The sequence below is a fragment of the Hyperoodon ampullatus genome (assembly GCF_949752795.1).
Source record: "Hyperoodon ampullatus genome assembly, chromosome: 11".
Classification (NCBI taxonomy): Eukaryota; Metazoa; Chordata; class Mammalia; order Artiodactyla; family Ziphiidae; genus Hyperoodon; species Hyperoodon ampullatus.
This window is the reverse complement of record NC_136924.1, coordinates 82537023-82556347: the sequence shown is the minus strand read 5'-3', so window position 1 is coordinate 82556347 and position 19325 is coordinate 82537023. Positions and strand designations below refer to the sequence as shown.

At 39.2% G+C, this 19325-nt stretch overlaps 2 protein-coding genes across 2 annotated transcripts in view; both read left to right on the top strand.

Annotated features, from left to right (window-relative positions):
* Positions 1 to 9744: 9744 nt before the first annotated feature.
* Positions 9745 to 18314, top strand: LOC307060470 (inositol 1,4,5-triphosphate receptor associated 2-like; the record flags this gene model as incomplete). The annotated part of the gene is made up of 3 exons (XM_079714971.1): positions 9745 to 10318; positions 11235 to 11348; positions 18130 to 18314. The coding sequence occupies 3 exons, from the start codon at positions 9745 to 9747 to the stop codon at positions 18312 to 18314; spliced, it is 873 nt and encodes a 290-aa protein (XP_079571097.1).
* A 173-nt stretch (positions 18315 to 18487) lies between these two features.
* LOC307060469 (inositol 1,4,5-triphosphate receptor associated 2-like) overlaps positions 18488 to 19325 on the top strand; it is a gene marked incomplete at both ends in the record, with an annotated part of 35199 nt that continues 34361 nt past the window's right edge. Inside the window, one exon of the mRNA XM_079714970.1 lies at positions 18488 to 18495. Coding sequence (XP_079571096.1) covers positions 18488 to 18495 — 8 coding nt within the window. The remainder of the gene's footprint in view (positions 18496 to 19325) is intronic.

Sequence of the window (19325 nt, the reverse complement as noted above, 5' to 3'; positions counted from 1 at the left end):
TGGAACCCCAAAATCCCTAAAATTCCCAGTCCCTTTCTTTCTGGGATAGTATCTTTATGAAAATTGGCTTCCTGAAGACCCTGCCTTTGCTTATTAAAGTTTAATTAACAGAAAGCAATTTAAAGACAATGATACCTAGAATCTAAGGGAGCTACTATAAGAAATAGTCATTAGAAAAAAAAGAAATAGTGCATTTTACATAGAGCAGGTTTTTTGTGGGATTTTTTTGCGGTACGCGGGCCTCTCACTGTTGTGGCCTCTCCCGTTGCGGAGCACAGGCTCCAGACGCACAGGCTCAGTGGCCATGGCTCACGGGCCCAGCCGCACCGTGGCATGTGGGATCTTCCCGGACTGGGGCACGAACCCGTGTCCCCTGCATCGGCAGGCGGACTCTCAACCACTGCGCCACCAGGGAAGCCTTATAGAGCAGCTTTTGAAAAATAAAATGTATGTTATGTTTGGCCATGCCGCTCATGAAGGAGGATTCCGCTATCTGGTTTTCTTTCTTTCCTTCCTTCTCTTCTTCCAGTAGTGCTCCTCTTCCCCTCCAATCCACTTTTGGTTGGATAAAATGAGTCCCTTAGATCAACCAGAGATTAATTCCAGAGATCCCGCTACTGGCTAATGTCTAATAACATTAAAGATTGCATTAGAGGGACTTCCCTGGAGGTCCAGTGATTAAGACTCCATGCTTTCACTGCAGGGGGCATGGGTTTAATCCCTGGTCAGGGAACTAAGATCCCATATGCTGAGCAGCATGGCCAAAAAAAAAAAAAAAAAAAAAATCGTTAAAAAAAATTTTAAAAGACTGCATTAGAGAGAAGGGGATATATGTTGTTTAAATAGATTTTTTTTTTTTTTACCTATTTACACAACAAGATTTAATTTCCTTGAAATGTAATTTTGAAGAGTTGGGGATGGCATTTCTTAAAGGTTCTCTAATTATAGAAAGACAAAGAGTTGTTTTCAGGTCTGGCAATATCAGGGGCCTTGTCTGGTCAACCTATCTTAAAGGGAAATGACTTGGCAAGGAAACATGTTATCAATCCTACGTGCAGTGTATCCAAAAGTCAAAGCCCCATCTTGGCTCTTTTTGGGTAAAGTCTGCATTTTATCCCTTTGTACTCCCTCCCCTGTTAACAAAGCATGTTTTCGGGGCTGGAGAAGCTGTTTGGTTATATGCAAATACTATGTCACTTTACATAAGGGACTTGAGCATCCACAGATTTGGGTATCCAAGCAGGTCCTGGAACCAATCCCCCATGGATACCCATAGGCGACTGTATTCTGTTAGAATCAGCCCAAGGCAAACAATAAAAAGTGCTGACATAAATAAATGATAAATAATAAGTGATGAAATAACATGTTTATTCAATTCATTGCAGAGCCACTGGAATTTATTCAGATTATTCCTGAATAAATTCAGGTTACTCGTTTCACTGCTCTGAGAAACATCAGGTATGAAACACTCATTTGGAGCAGGAAGAAAGAGTAGAGTTTGCCAGACAGGTGATACAGTCTAGTGGATTCAGAATTTGAATATTATTTCTGGCTCTGCCACTGGCTTCCTTTATGACTAGGAGGAAAATCTCTCTGGGTGTCGCTAGTTTCGGTATCTGTGGATTGATAAGAAGATCACAAGCATGGATGTTATAAGAGAGTTCATTTCATGGGAAATTAAACAGGGCAGGTCTAATGAGAGGAATGGGTTAATTAGTTATTTCTGGCACTATTTTGTGCTTTAAGAGGACATTTAATATCCGAATAAATACACTGAGTTTCAGAAAGTGTATCATACACATGTTATCTCATTTAATCCTTGCAGTAAACTCAGGAGGTCATTCATAATATTGATGCAATTTTGCAGATGAAGAGACTGAGGCACAGAGAATTAAATATCAATACTTTGTCACAGTGTATGGACACCAAGGGGGGACAGTGGAGGGGGCGTGGTGGGATGAATTGGGAGATTGGGACTGACATATATACACTGATATGTGTAAAACAGATAACTAATAAGAACCTGCTGTATAAAAAATAAATAAAATAAAATTCAAAAAAATATAGAATTTTTCTTTATAATGTACTATCAGAGACCACTTTGGGTATTAAATGTTTTCCCTAGGAGAAAAAAAAATTACTTTGTCACAAAACTAGTGGGCAGATGGGCTAGGATTTGGCTGAGGTTATTTGAATCCAGAGCCCCAGTTCTTAAGTACTACACTTCCTCTCCCTCTTGCCTGGTGACAGAAATGATGATGACCCACTGGCGTAGGAGCATATATAAAAATCTTGATATTCTGAAAATAGATTTTCAGAGCACCCTATGCAGAGTGGGGGAAGAGAGAAAAGAGGGGAGAAGTAGGAAATCACCGATGCTAAGGTCTGTGAAGCATGTGATTAGGGACTGCAGAGGTCGGGCTGGGGAAGCACCACAGGTAGTAAGTAAAGCTACCAGTTTGAGAACAAAATGTTCCAGTTATGATGCTTCGGGTTGTACATGTGGAACCCTGATTCTGGTTTGCTTTTCTGTTTGTTTGTGTTGTGGTGGGTTTGTTTTGTTCTGTTTTTAAGATGCTTGTCACAGCTGAATATCACTTCCTTGGATGGGAAATGGCGTTTTATGAGGTTTCATTTATTTCTGAATCCGCCTGTGTCTTCCCTACTTAAACTTACATTTTTTTCCACTACTCCACCCCCTCCCACCTATTTCACGGTTCCATCAGGCTGTTTACCCAGTGCCGCCAAAACAACAAGCTTAATCTCACCCCTAGGCTTTACTCAGGCTCGCCCCACCTCCCAGGTGTGTCCAAGCCCCTGTTATGCAAAATACTGTATTATTTAAAGCCCAGCTTATGTCCCACCTACAATACTTTATAATGGCTTCTCAACCCGCATTGAACTCACCCTATCCTGACGTCCCCTGGGGCTTAATGTACCACTCATCTACTTCTTTGCTCATTCACTGCACTTTGCATAATTTATATGCTGTGTCTCCCAAACCAGGTAGGGTCCCATAAAAGACGCAATGATGAATAGCATTAATCTTTGAGAAACCATACGGCAGTTGGCCCAGTAGAAACATATGAAATTTAACTTAAAAAGTGACTTTTCGGGCTTCCCTGGTGGCGCAGTGGTTGAGAGTCCGCCTGCCGATGCAGGGGACATGGGTTCGTGCCCTGGTCCGGGAAGATCCCACGTGCCGCGGAGCGGCTGGGCCCGTGAGCCTTGGCTGCTGAGCCTGCGCGTCTGGAACCTGTGCTCCGCAACGGGAGAGGCCACAACAGTGAGAGGCCCGCTTAAAAAAAAAGACTTTTCACCCCGATTAGAGAGTATATTCTAGATGATCTTCACTTTGTGATAACGCTGTGATTACGGGGTGGCGAGCACACCAATATGGCGCCGATCCTCTGCAAGCGGTGGTCCCCATCCTCCCCGTGCCTTTCCTCACGCCCCTACTCCCGTGAGCCTCGCCGAACCCGAGACACAGGTGTAGCTGGTGAGTGGCTTCCCTCTTCTCCAGCCTTTGTGCCTCACCTCGCTCCATACCGCCCGGCAGACTTTAGCTCCACCCACATCATCTGATGCCGCGGGCCTCTCTCTCCATTTCCAGTTCTCAGAAGACGGTTCTTGGATGCGGGTGAAGGGAAGCGAAAATAAGGTGGTGAGTTTTCCCGGAGCAAATAATGAAACTTTGGCTGATGGTGGCTCTTAGTTATCGAAAGTCAAGAAAATCCTCCCCTAAACAGGGAAAAGCAACCCCAGATGTAGCTGCTTTGTTGTCTCCAGTTCAATGTGTTTGTTGTGAATGAGACAAACCTCCAAAATTGATACACGGAGGTTCAACAGAGCTCACTGAAAATTTGAAACAACTGTAGGAAAAACAAACCCAAAACACTGAAAACATTGGGAGAAAAGATGAGTAGCTGAAAGCGATAAAGCTAGTTTCCCCCAAAGCGTTTTTTTTGGAAACAAATCCCAGAATTGTTTTCAGAGGGTAAAGCACTGAGTTGTTGTCTCCAGCCTTGGTCATTTGGAATGTGTGTTAGTAGAAAGTGGTCATGTGGTTTTGTAGACTGTCAGAATGTGGGAACACCCGAGTTCTTGGAGTTAGAGATATATCATAGGTTTTTTTCCTGGTCTCTGAGAAGAAAACCAGACTTCTTATAATAAGGACTGAAACAGAAGAACACAGTTTTCAGAAGCATAATCTGTGACTGTGCTATTTCAGGAATGGTTCCAATATGAGATGTTTATAAGCTTGGTATGACCCAGCCAAGGAGCTTAATATAACAAGGTTAAGTGAGTGGTGGGAGGAGATGCTTCCAGTCTCACCAGCTTGCAATTATTAGAAGTGAAAAAGGTTTGTAGATGGCAGACTCACTGAGCATTTACTAAATCTGGGACTTGTGGTTTGCAAATCATTTTGATTAACAGCTGCTACCATCTATCTAGAGAGGGTGGGAAAAAGTGTTATTATTTTATCACATTATATACTAGTCACAAAGAGACTAAAAACAGTGTGATTTGGCAAATATAAAGTTTACTGGTTAAGTAGAAATCCATGCTCTGCTCTCCCACCGGGCTCCCTAAAGATGAGTTTCCTGGGAACATCTCAGTGAACAGATGTTTCTTCTTATGTGTCAATAAAGAGTTTACCGGCATCTAACTATGGAGAACAGTATGGAGGTTCCTTAAAAAATTAAAATAGAACTACCATATGACCCAGCAATCCCACTACTGGGCATATACCCTGAGAAAACCATAATTCAAAAAGAGTCATGTACCACAGTGTTCATTGTAGCTCTATTTACAATAGCCAGGACATGGAAGCAACCTAAGTGTCCATCAACAGATGAATGGATAAAGAAGATGTGGCACATATATACAATGGAATATTACTCAGCCATAAAAATAAATGAAATTGAGTTATTTGTAGTGAGGTGGATGGACCTAGAGTCTGTCATACAGAGTGAAGTAAGTCAGAGAAAAACAAATACCATATGCTAACACATATATATGGAATCTAAAAAAAAAAAAGGTTATGAAGAACCTAGGGGCAGGATAGGAATAAAGACGCAGACATAGAGAATGGACTTGACACGGGGAGGGAGAAGGGTAAGCCGGGATGAAGTGAGAGTGGCATGGACATATATACACTACCAAATGTAAAACAGATAACTAGTGGGAAGTAGCTGCATAGCACAGGGAGATCAGCTCAGTGCTTTGTGCCACCTACAGGGGTGGGATAGGGAGGGTGGGAGGGAGACACAAGAGGGAGGAGATATGGGGATATGTGTATACATATAGCTGATTCACTTTGTTATAAAGCAGAAACTAACACACCATTGTAAAGCAATTATATTCCAGTAAAGATGTTAAAAAAAAAAAAAAGTTTACCGGCATCTAATTGTTAGTGAAGGACTCTTTTGGCAAAAGGAACTCCTTGTTTATCTATCTACATATACATATGTATTTACATTTTTTTACATATATTAATTAAGGGCTTTGCCTTAATTAAACCACCAAGTGGAATTCACTTAGATGAGTCATGAAAGATTTGCCTGGATTTCATAATTAATTAACAAATGATTGTTAAAATAAGCCTACTTGATCTTAACTTTGGAAGTTCAACATTCAAGCAATAACTATTAGTAAAGGGAGAAGAACTTTAAATGGTTGTTAAAGAAAAGATAATTACATTGTTAACATAATCTTTTTTGAGTCAGAGTTTGATTCAGAAATCTTTCTAAAAATCTTCTTCAAGGATGTTATTTTTGTATCTCTGTATAAATCTTATGTCTTTCTTTACAAAGAAATCCAACTGTTTTCTTAGTGACTGAAGAATATGGATATTGAAAACACAAATTATGCTCTAATATTTTTTGTAAATTCCTAAGGCATATGAGATAGTGTCTATGTTATACATACATGGTGAATTTATTCTAATCTATTGAAGACTTCTTTAGGAATTCAGAACAAATGTAGAAAAATTTCTGTAAGTCTCAAAGAGTGCAAATGTCTTAGAGATTAATGTTGAACTCTGTAGTTACATCACTGGTGAAAATAACCTTACTTCAGATAAGAAATAAATCACACTTGTTTTATAGATGTTGCCATGCATCAGAGGTTTTTAATTACTGCTTTATAGTTCTGGATCAAGGAGATGGTTGAAACGTGTTGATTCAAGAGCTTTTACTACATACAACAAGGCAATTCAGGCAATAATAATAACAGGACTCATTCTAGAAATGAGAACAATGGGATACAGGTAAAACAAGAGGAGAAATAAAGAAATAAAATTAGTGAAATAACTTGTTTGGAGAATCTCTAATATTATTTTATATTACATTTATCTAATGTGAATCCAAATAGACATTCCTACAGCAGATTTATGATTCCACTTCTTAATTTTCTGTTTATAACCTTGGATTTAGCAAACAATCTGTATAACATTATGCACAGTGCATGACACATAATAGATGCCCCCAATTTTTCCCTGTCCTTGCTCCCAAACTAGGATAACCCTTATTATATGCTCTCATAGCCCCTAGCACTTTTCTTTCCTAGTATGTAATTATTTATTATCTCTAGGCTTTAGGGTTGCTAGATTTAGCTAGTTAGAAATGCAAGATGCCCAGAGAAATTTGAGTTGTAGATAAACAACAAATAATTTTTCAGTACAGATTTTTCCTGTGCAACTTTTTGATGCCTGTGACATACTTATACTAAAAAAATTAGCCATTGTTTATCTGAAATTCAAACTTTATTCAGCATCCCAGATTTAATCTGGCAATTTTGGTACCTTACTTGTTTTTCTCTGTATCTCTCACAGACCAAACATTTTAGGAGAGCAGATATTCTGTTCTGATTGTCATTGTGCCACCCATATCTGCACTGGGTTTAGCACATCTTAGGTACTTAGTAGATAATGATAGAATGTCTAAAGGGATGAATGGTATGGAGTACAACTGAGGTTCAGAGAATTTAAAAACAATAGAAGCCATTGGGACTTCTACAAGTGTACCATCTTTACATAGTAAATATTCAATCACCTAAAACATAAATAAGGAGGAAATTCCTTGTAAAAGAGAGACTCCAAGCAATCGATTCTACTAGTACAATTAACCTTCAGTTTTTAATTTTCAGTTAGTACTCTTTAAATGACAGCTATTGCGCAAAGCAAGTTAAGCTTGTATTTTTAAGTGTTTTGGCAGATTGCAGTAAATCTTTTCTACCAGGATGTAAAACTAAAAAAAAGTGTTTGGACAGGACGGACAGGAGATGTTTCCAGGCCATATATGGAGAAGGTAGCACAAATTTTGAAATCTTTATCATCACATCTTACTTATTGAACTCCCACAAATGTTCTGCTCTATATTAGAAAAAGCAAAACAAGTTAGTCTTGCGAAGCTTTGTTAGCTCATGAAGAGCCAGTGTCTTAAGTGTGCTCTTTGTAAGGTTTAGTTTATAAACTGTGGAGCAGGGCTCACTTAGGTGAGTCATGGACATTTAGAAAACAGATGGTAGGGGGAGAAAAATGCCTCGGAAAAGCAGATAGAAATGTAGTGTCTTATATACTCGGAACATTCATCTGAATCAGTCACAAATGCCCACAGAGCGAGGCTTTTCAATGGGGCTCAAATAGCATCCCACGTGGAGGTTCACAGATGTTCTTAGGCAGACAGATCTAGGAGCCTGAGGTTCAAGTTCTAGGGCTTCTATTAGACCCAAGCTCAACCTGTCCCTCAATTCACTGGCTCTAGAAGGGAAAAACAGTCACATCACATTGAGAACACTGACAGATACTTACCCAGTTTTTAAGAGGGTCTTTACTTGATACGGGGAAGTCAGATGGCTCCTGCCGTGTCCCCACCCCAGCCAGCCGTAGATTTGGAATGCATTGTATTCTCAGGTGAATTCTCTTCTGTCATTACCACTACTTCACTGCCAACCTCCCACCTGAGCAATGAGAAGCTCCCATTTGGATAGGGGAAATTCTCCAGAAAGAGTAGTAGCTACAAGTCGTTGAGAGCCAACACTCACTGCAGCTGGGGGAGAAGTCCACAAGCCTTGTAATTATTTGTATTATATACAACTGTGGATTATCAGTGATGCCAACAATAATGTATTGAGTATCTAAAAGAGAATCACATCATGGCTTTTGAATACAAGAAATTAAAAGTGTTTTTGAGGAGACAATGTGCATACACATTTGAAACAGTCCAAGAATAGAAGACAAAATCTAATTAAATGACAGAATATACAGTACAGTTATACATCCTAGGAGAGAACAGAAAGCTTGAGTTCAGTGAGTATACACTGATTCCAGAATTTTAATAGGGCAATGTGTTTCAGGCTTGGCATTGTAAGATAAGCCTTGAATAGACAGAGAGGAGGGTATTGTCAAGTGACAACATAAAGGTTCAAAGATGATCATTACCTTAAATAGCGAAGGATTCTGTTGATGGAAACTTCATTAGCTGTAGCTGGTGGCCAACATCTTGAGGTAAAATGAGCCAGACTGAGAAGATTTTGAGTATCTTCTTCTTCCCAGTCTTACTAAATGCCCCTTTGTTTATTTTCTTTTAGGGGACTTTTTAAAAAGAGCCCTGAACGGAAATTTTTGTTAAGGTTCTAAAAATCATAACTTTCAAACTCTTTGTAATTATTCAACTATTTGTTTATAACTATTCAAGTTATTGTAACTCTTTGCATAGATTAATTTAAATTTTACCAGTTTAGGCAAAATTTTGGATTTGTTTCCAAGTTCTTTAATTACTATCTTATAAGAAGTGAGATCATGCTTTTTTTTTTTTTTAAAGGTCATATATGCTGCCATTAAATAAAATGATGCTGCAGTCAGACAATCTGGCACAAATCTTAGAGATGTGACCAATAGAAAATTACTTGACCTTTTTGAGACTTAGTTTTATTATCTGTGAAAAGGGGATATTTCTACATATCTGACGGGGTTTGTGTGAAGTTTAGACATAATACATGTAAAATGCTCAATAAAGTGGATATTTATTAAGTTCTCAATAGATGAGAATCAGAATAGGTACTCAAATGGGGGCTTTCATATCGTCACCATCATCATATTTGACATATACATGAAAAGCAATGTGGTTAGGAGTCCTCTGGAGCAAGACTGACTGGGTTCAAATCTGGACTCTGGCACTTATCTAAGGTGACTTTGGGTATGTCCCTATTCTCTCTGTGCCTGAAAATGGAGCTAATAGTAATGCTTGCCTCATAGAGTTGTTCTGAGGATGAATGAGTTGATACATATAAAGAACTTAGTACCACGCCTGGCTCATGGGAAATACTTTATATTGTTAGCTGTTATTATTTTCTAGAAATTTAAGGGCCAAAGTTAGACATGCGGAAATTTGTTTAATGCATTTATTTAAACAATGACTTACTGTATACCACAGGGAACTATATTCAGTATCTTGTAATAACCAATAATGGAAGAGAATATGAAAGAGAATATATATGTATAACTGAATCACTCTGCTGTACACCTGAAACTAACACACCATTGCAAATCAACTATACTTAAATATAAAAAAGCAATTGTTTAAAGATAGTTGTTTAAAGACATCTTGATCCCTTCAAAGTCGGTTTGGGAATAAATAGCTATTGCTACATTATTGTTAGGACAATGCTAACTTTGAAAAACATGTCTACTTTTGCCGGTACTTTAGCCACTTCCTCTGTCTCATTGGAGGAAAGACAACAATGGCCTCTGTCAAGAAAGCAACTGAGAAGCGGCATAACCCAGTGCAAAGCATCTATAGAAAAATCCAAGCCATCCAAAAGAGAGAAGAGAGTACAAGTTTCATCCAACAGATTATCAAATACCAATCTAGCAGGTTTGACAGTCCACAGACTAACCCCAAGAAAGACTTTGAAGAGGTACTGAAGAAAATGACGACTGCTCCCATTCCTCTGCCCGACCCTCGCTCCTCAAGTTCTGAGGAAGTTGGTGCCTTTACTTCGCATCCTCAACGAGTGTCTCCAAGAACCCCATCCATCTCTCATCTCAGCTCTCCTGAGAACGCAACATATTCTCTTATCCTCACAAGTTCGGAAAACATCTCAAGGCCTAGATCACAGAGCTCCCAGAATTACACATCTTTGATACCGCAGATCAGAAAAAGGGAACTCTTCTCTAACAAGGACTTGAAAAACTGTTGTAGTGAAAATGATTTTAGTGCCTTAACACTTGACTTTGATTCCACCTCTAATCAGAGCTCTGAACTTTTTACTCCTCAGGATTCAGTGGTGAAAAAATTATCTCTGGATGAAGAGGGTAAATATTCATCTTTTAATATTTGTTCTTCTGATAAAGCCTTGAGCATATCACATGAGAATACGTGAACTAAAATGAAATACCAGTGTACATTATCGAAACTTGGAGGGAAGCATCCATCTTTCCCTTAAAATTGTTTTTTCCTCTCTTAAAAAACTCTTATATGTGAAATATAAGTATTTTCTATGCTTTCAATTATAAACCTGATAGAAATTCTAGATTGTATTTACAATCATAATCATTGGCATTTCTCTGCTGACCTGAAAACAAACTTTCTCCTGGGAAAATTAGAATGTCATCATGGGAATACATAGATACAGGGGAGCTAAAATTCATATAGTTCCAACATGCCTTGCTGAAAACTACCATTTTAGCATTTCGTGTGTGTGTGAGAGTAAAATATGTAAGAAAATGTAGAGCCAATAAAGGAGACCAGGGGAGAATGTAAATTTTGGAGGCCAATTTCAATGAAATTTTGGAATTTTATTTAGGGGATTGCTTACAGAGTCCCATATATGATAGGCCCTGAAAAACAAAACAATGTAAAATGGCACATTTTCTGTAGAGCTAGTCTTTACGTTCCCTCTATTTTTCCTTAAAATATTTCTATTTGTGCTACACTATTTGCTTTTTCATAGAGTGCTTCTAACATTACAGGGCAGTAAAGCTCATTTCCCTCTTCTTCATCTCTCCTTTTATTCTACCTTTATAAAACTTATAAGGAAAGGAAAATGAATAATCAGAGACTCTTCAAGACCACTTTTTCTGCTTGATCTACTCAAGTTAAGTAACCAGTATTGTGGATTGCTCTTTATTTAAATATGTTTTCTTTGTTAAAATTAAAACAAAAAAAATTAGCAATTAAGCATATTAGCACAGAAAAGCATCTGGATATGCAAACTTTTTCTTCTACTAGGGTGGAAACAAGGAGCTGATGATGGCAAGGAAGAAGTAACCTATAGCAATAACAGGACCTGTGAAGAGGAGTTGCTTACAAGTATTTTTAATGCATGTGACACCAAATGCAGAGGTCAGTCGAAAATTATCTGCTCAAATGTTCGGTGGTACTCATCAAGTCATTGTACTTTCTCTTGTGAGAGAAAGGGAAATGGCTTATGTGTGGTGCTCTGTGTATCTGTGTCTACACACGTAGTGGGTACAACCTAATTTGGGAGGAAGGGTGGCTGTCTAGATGTTGGTTAATTTCTGTGTACCTGTTTTGCATATTTTACCAGTGTCTTGAATGATTTTATTGAGCTTATCAACTGATTTACCAGCTGCAATCATTGACTGGAACTACTTGCCTCTCATAGTTGTTGCCTCACAAGAAATATATACTTCATATGTATGAAACCGCTACACAAATTTAGCTCAAATTTTTGAGTTAATTTTAGATTCTCAGTTCTGTTTTTCTTAGAGATGTGTTCTTTTAAAAATTTCTGCAAGTAATTTTTAGCATGTAAATGGCTCATGATCACTGTAATAAAATTAATAATATATAGAAAAGAAGGGAAAAAAACTCATCAGTAATCCTGTTTCCCTGAGTAAGCATTGTTAATGATTTGTTGTATAACCTTCCACAAATTCCTTGGTCAATATGGTTTTGTTTTATTTGGATTAAAACCTTTTTATTATAGAACATTACAAACATATACAGGAGTAAAGAGGTATAACCCTTAGAATGTTGTAAATAGTGTCGTAAGTAATGATGTCTCATTTCTAGCCCCAGCCACTTTCCTCTCCTCCACTCTGGATTAGTTTGAGACAAATCCAAGACATCATATTATTTCACCTGTAAATATTTCAGTACGTTCAAAAGATAAAGACTGATTTCAGACACAACTATACAATGTCATTTTTATGACTAAAAAGGTGACATACTTTCTTAATATCAAATATCTTATCAGCATTTGTTTTCTCATTTGTGTGAGAAATTTATTTTTTCTTAAACAGTTTAATTGTTCAAATCAATATCCAAGAAAAGTTTGTTCATTGTTATTGGTCATCTAGCTTATCTCTATGTTCCCTTCCTATTCTCTCTTTTTTGTATTTTAAGTTATTTGTTAATGAAACTGGTTCTTTTATCTCATAGTTTCCCCCAGTCTGAATTTTGGTGATTGTGTGGTCTTAGAAACACAACCTGTTTCTTTGTCCCCTACATTTAGAGGTTTGATCAGATAAAAGTTTTGTATCTTTTTTTGGCAAGATTCCGCATAAACGGTGTATATATTTTTATCAGAAGACAAAACTATTTGAGGATTAAGGCCTAGACTTATTCTTTCATTAGGTGTTGTGAAAGGTGATAGTCTATTACTCCTTCCTATTTTATCAGCTGGAATATCTATAAAAAGAAACTCTACCCTGCCTAGCAACTATTTGGCTGTAGCTGAGTCTTGTTTCCCAAAGGAAAGGCAGGATAAAAGCTTGATTGTGCTTCTGATTGAGAGTAAATTGCAGATATTGTGCCTTTTTACCCCTAAGTACATCAGTGTGTATTTCCTACAAAGAAGGACATTTGCTTGCATGACCACAGAATGATTGTCAAAATTAAGATATTTAACCTTGATACAATATTATTATCTAATTTAAAAGTCTATATTCAAATTTTGTCAATTTTCCCAATAATATTCTTTATAGATTTTTTGTTTCCATGTCCAGGATCGAATTCAATTGTCACATCTCTTTAGTCTCCTTAAATCTGGAGGAGTTCCTCCATTCCTTGTCTTTTATGACCTTGAAATTTTTGAATAGTATATGCCAGTTACTTTGTAGAACATCTGATATTTCCTCTTGATTATTCAGGTTATACATTTTTGCAGGCACACTATGGAAGTGATGTTATGTTCTTCTCCATACAATATATCAGGATTTTTAACTTTGATCACTTGATTAGTGTGGTGTCTGCCAAATATCCCTATTGTAAAGTTACTATTTTTCCTTTATAATGTCTATAAAAAAATCAATCAGTCGATCTAAGAAAGAAATGGAAAATTTTATTCGAGGCAGATTGAGGATTATAACTCAGGAACAGCCTTTCAGAAAGCTCTGAGAACTGTTCTGCCTGTTAAAGGTCAAAGCACATTTTGAGACAGAGGGCTGTATGTTAAACGACATATTATTGACAGTCTACACAATCCAGATCTAAGCATACAAAGTGAGTAGTGGTTCATGGGTCATCGTGGCTCCTTACAAGATTAAGAAGGAAGGTTATGTCCTAAGGATTTGTCTTGCTGATGCTCAGAGGATGTTGCTCTTTATGGTTGAGCAGGTATTTCTGCTGATGGGGATGTTTGGGATGCATAATGTAGATACACAATGCACAGTAGAGGGGAGAGAGGAGGCCAAAGAGCAGAGAAAATATTTTATGTTTAAATTTTCCTTGACTTGCCTTAGAATATGAATTTTTATTTCATCAGTAATTAATAAATAATTTATGGGAAGACACTTTGAATCTATGTAAACATCCTGTTCCTCATCAAACTTTCACTCACTAGTTTTAGCATCTGTGATATTATGACTTATTGTAAGTAGTATATATTTGGTCTTTGTCCCATTTTTGGCACAGAGCTCCTAAAACCACTAGAATTTCCTAAGTGATGAGAGCAATAAAGGTGCCTTTTTTATGTTAATGAAATGACTTTTGGACCCCACCTTAGGATGAGGGCTAGTTGCCAGTGGAGCAAATCATGTGATTAGGTGGTTGGAACTTTCAGTCCCACTCCCCAGACCTCCAGGGAGGGGAGAGGGGATGGAGATTGAGTTTCATCACCAATGGCCAATGATCTAATCAATCATGCCTATGTAACGAAGCCACCATTAAAACCCAAAAGGAGAGGTCTGGAAAGCTTCCACGTGGAGATTTGGAAAGTGTGGCATGCTGGGCAGAGCACGGAAGTTCCATGCCCTTTCCCCATACCTTGCCCTGTACATCTCTTCCATCCGGCTGTTCCTGAGTTATATCCTTGTATAATAAACTGGTGATATAGTAAGTAAAAAATTCTTTGAGTTCTTTGAGTTGCTCTAGCAAATTAATGGAACACAAAGAGGAGTCATGGGAACCTCCAATCTATAGCTGGTCCATCAGAAGCACAGGTGACAACCCGGCCTTGAATTGGTGTCTACAGGGAGTGGGGGCAGTTTTGTAAGACTGAGCCATTAACCTGTGGCTCTGACACTATCACCACATAGGTAGTGTCAGAATTGGGTTGAGTTGTAGAACACCCAGTGTCTTGAGAATTGCTTGGATGTGTGTATGTTGTGGGGTGGGGTAGTGGGGAGGCGGAAGAACCCTACACATTGGAATTGGTGATCAGAAACATAGCATCTATTGATATTTCTTGCCTAAATCAATTCTTACCATGGTGGTTGCCAAATAGAAAATTTTCAATTTACGATATTCTTTCTATATTTTTTACTTGTCAATCTATCATCAGTGTTTTACCATTTCTCTAATTAAGTGAATTAATATCACTATGAATTTCGGGATTCTTCTTAATTCAATATATATGATCTGTTACTCTCATTATGTATTTTGATGCTCAAATTGTCCCAGATTTGGCCGGCAAGATATTCTTTAAGCTGGTTCCTATGTCTGTTTGCATTGTCCCCATCTTTCTTTGAGCATCTCATTACTTCCTGAGCAACCAGGTGTCCCAGGTACTAATACTTTTGAGACATCCCCATCCTTTTTAGTAGCTTCCTTGTTTTCCCTAATATTATAAAAGTCTTTAGGCTTATCTCATACATTTCCTGCCCCAAACTTGGAATCAGTTATTTCTTCAAGGATCCATGGTTCCTTTTAATGGGAAATAATATATAGAGACCACAATCTGGAGGCAGGGGATGGTGGTTGTTTCTAGGCATTTTCAGTGGGCAGACCTAAGAAGTACTTAAAAATTTTGAAGATATATTGCATTATGAGTTCATAGTCTTCCTTCTAAAGCAAATTCAGGACTATAACGTTTTTACTCATCTCATATTCTGTATGCCCTTTTTCAACCACAGAAAATCTTGGTTCTCAATGACACCAGTATAAATGTTCCTTTGCTTTCTTCTACAATACATACACAATGGTTTCAGATGAGCAGTACCCAAACTACTTATGTTGTTTCCTGTTGCTGAATTATGGCAAACTTGGTGGCTTGAAACAACACACATTTACTACCTCACAATTTCTGTGAATCAGGAATTCACACATGGTTGACATGGGTCCTCTGTTAAGGAACTCACTCACAAGGCTGCAATCAAGATGTTGGCCAGGGCAGGTGTCTCATCTGTGGCTCGACAGGGGAATGACCTGCTTTAGGTGGCAGAATTTAGTTTCTTGCAGTTGTAGTACTGAGGGCTTCAGAGTCTTGCTGCTGTCAGCTGGACAGTTTCTTACTAGTTGGACCTCTAAACATAAGTAGTCCATAATATGGCAGTTTGCCTCTTCAAAGCCAGCAAGGGAATGACTCCAGCAAGATAGGCACTGTGATCTTATGTAACTTAATCATGCAATTATATACATGTAATCCTGTCTCCTTTGCCATATTCTACTGGTTAGAAGCAAGTCCCAGGTCATGCCCACACTCAAGGGAGGAGACTACACAGGGGTGTAAACATTAGGAGGCAGGGATTATAAAGGGGCACCCTGGAGTCTGTCTACCTCACCACCACAGTGGTTTAAGGCTTGTTTTTGGTCATTCTTTCTCCTTAAGCTATATACAACAAGTTCCCTAAGTATGTATGGGAACGTTCCCAGACTTGCTTTATAATCTGCTTTTGCTCACTTAATAATTTTGAGTACTTGTCTGGGTCAACAAATTTGCTTTATATACTGTACTTTTGGGGGATGTAACATAATATATTTAAACAATATGTTTCAATTGGATATTTTTTTCTCTATTATGAACAGCACCATAATGATCCATAATGAACATTCTCATAGCAAAACATTTGCCTATACTCTTAATTATATTGGTAGGATGAATGGGACTTATTTATTCCCCAAAAGCCTCTCTGTTTGGACAGAATTTAAGGAACTATTTCCCTGAAGAAAATAAGGAAACTCCACCGAAGGGAGATGGGAGGTGTGTTAGAAACAGAGCCAATGTGTGTGTGTGCGCGCGCGCGTGCATGCGCGCATGTGTGTAATGTACATAAAGAGATTTATTGTAAAGAACTGACTCACAGGATTATGGAAGCAGACACGTTCGAAGATCTGCAGGGTGAGTGAACAAGCTGGAGACCTGGAGAGCTGATGATGGTTTAGTCCCAGTCAGCGTCCAAAGACCTGAGAACCAGGAGAGAACCTGTCCAAAGGTCGACAGGCTGAAAACTGAGGAGGAGCTGATGTTTTTGTTTGAGTCCAAAGTCAGGAAAAAAGACAAGTCCCGGTTCCAAGGCAGTCATGCAGGAAGAACGCTCTCTCACTTGGGGAAGGGTCTGCCATTTTGTTCTATGCAGGCCCACACACGTTAGGGAGGGCAGTCTGTGTTACTAAGTCTACCAGTTTAAATGTTAACTGCATTCAAAAACACCCTGACAGAAGCAACCAGAATAATGTTGGATCAAATATCTGGGCACTCCGTGGCCCCGTTAAGTTGACGCATTGCAAAACCATCACAGAAGACCTTTCGAGTTTTGAGGTATATGATACAGGTTCCAGAGTTTTAGTGGAGGAAAATGAGATATAGGTATTCTTTTTGACTCTCCAACTCTACTGCAAACAGGAATAAAAATCATCTCTCTAAATAATTATTAATAATTTTATTTCCATTTCTTCCTGTCACAGCCAAATGACATTTTCCATTAAAGTAATACTCTCTTTAAAGTTGTTCAGTCTCCTTTACAACTCTCCCCTCCTTCTAATTATGTACTGGACTTATTCTATATATATATCAGTGTCTCTGCTTACCTCCTGGGGGAAGAATCTTCACTTCTGCATCTACCCTATCAACCTTCTACTTCCTTTTCCTTGTCCCCTTCAAGCAGCTAGCCTAAGTCAGGACTTAGTTCAAAGATGTGTCTTATGCTTAAGGAAGATTGGTGTGTTAATAACTAACAGAGTCTGTTTGACTTTAATTTCTGAATGTGATAGTAGGACTGTGTCTAAGAATGACTTTTCTACCCCTCCCCCCAAATAAAAGTCAGACCACTTACTGGAGGCTGAAATTTCATCTAGGGCAGAGGAAACCCTTCCTTCACTGAATGTTTTTTAAGAAAAGAATGGGAGGGGCTTCCCTGGTGGCGCAGTGGTTGGGAGTCCGCCTGCCGATGCAGGGGACACGGGTTCATGCCCCGGTCTGGGAGGATCCCACATGCCGCGGAGCGGCTGGGCCCGTGGGCCATGGCCGCTGGGCCTGCGCGTCCGGAGCCTGTGCTCCGCAACGGGAGAGGCCACAGCAGTGAGAGGCCCGCGTACCGGGGGAAAAAAAAAAAAAAAAAAAGAATGGGAGACAAAAATAGTGGCATTTTGATCACTTCCCACAAGTGATTATTGAATACATAGATTGTTCTTATTTAGATCTCACAACAACTCTGTGTAGTAGGCATCATCTCACAGACAAGGACACTGAGGCTCAAAGAGATTGAGTGATTTTCCCAGAGCCACACAGCTGACACAGTCCAGAGCCAAGATCTGACCCTAGTCTGTTAGACTCCAACCCAAGGCCAGTGCTCTTTTTACTCTGTGATACCAACTCAGCAGTACTGCGAGGGTTATAAGGCACGTTTAGGTTCCCAAGAGACCTAAAAGAATTAAGTGCCTCATTTTAAAAAAATAATCTTTCTCCACCTTTTATAACTAACTTGGCTTTCTTCTTCCTAAGGCTCAGTCAGAGTTACCAAAGTAATAGATTACTTGAGACAAACAACTAGACAAGGTTCTGAAGATGGTAGCCTTGAGGAGCTGTGGAACATGCTCGATCCTGAAAAGAGAGACATGCATGTGAATCTGGAAACCTTCCAGGCCATCATGAGAGAATGGATAGCTCACTGCAGAAACAAATGGTAATCATCGTCCCAGCAGGATGGTGTTTTCGGGTTCTGTTTTAACAATTGCTTACAATGAATGCTAATCACTGTTTTCTGCACTGATGGAAATACTGTAATCTGGTGCTTCTCACATTTGAGCATGCACTGGAATCACCTAAATGATATTGTACCTGATTGTTGGGTATCTCCGCCATGATCAAGTAGGTCTGGGGTTAAGCCTGATAATTTGCATTTCTAGCATGTTTCCAGGTGACACTGATACTGATGGGGGGAGTTGGTGGGGGGTGATGGGCACACTTTGAGAACCTATTATGTTAATTATGATAACATTCATTTATTGTGATTAGGGGCAGCACATATTATTACGTTCTTCTGGCATAGGAGTCAAGCAAGTTATTGGTACTGACCACCAAGTCACCAAATGCATTTAAATTCAGCATGACCTCCCTTTTAAGGTCAGTGGGGAGTTGTAGTCAGTGAGTGTAATTTAGAAGCCTAGAATGTAGGGAGGCTGAAAGGAAAAGGAAAGGATGGTGAAGCTGAAAAAAGGAGAAGGAGAATGGTACCCATGAGATCAGGTGCCCTGGGTGGATACTGGGGAAGCATCATCTTCTTTCACAGGAAGCCTAATCCTTTGGCTTTTACTCAGCCACCAATCTCCAGCTACCAGCTGATACGTACTAGGGGTTTTCTTAAAGAATGCTTTAAGCCCAAACGGTGGCAAAGCTTGCTAGATTTCGGGGTTAGATGCGGGGTTAGGATGTGTATGTTGCAGGAAGGGGGACCCGTTCCGGGGCCTGAGAGTGGACTCTTGTCTAACACTCAGAAATGACTTGTCCAAGGAGACACAAGTGCTGACAAAGCAAGAGACTTAATTGGGAAGCGGTGCCCAGGTGGAGAGCAGCAGGGTAAGGGAACCCAGGAGGACTGCTCTGCCACGTGGCTCGCAGTCTCGGGTTTTGCGGTAATGGGGTTAGTTTCCGGGTTGTCTCTGACCCATCATTCTGACTCAGGGTCCTCCCTGGTGGCG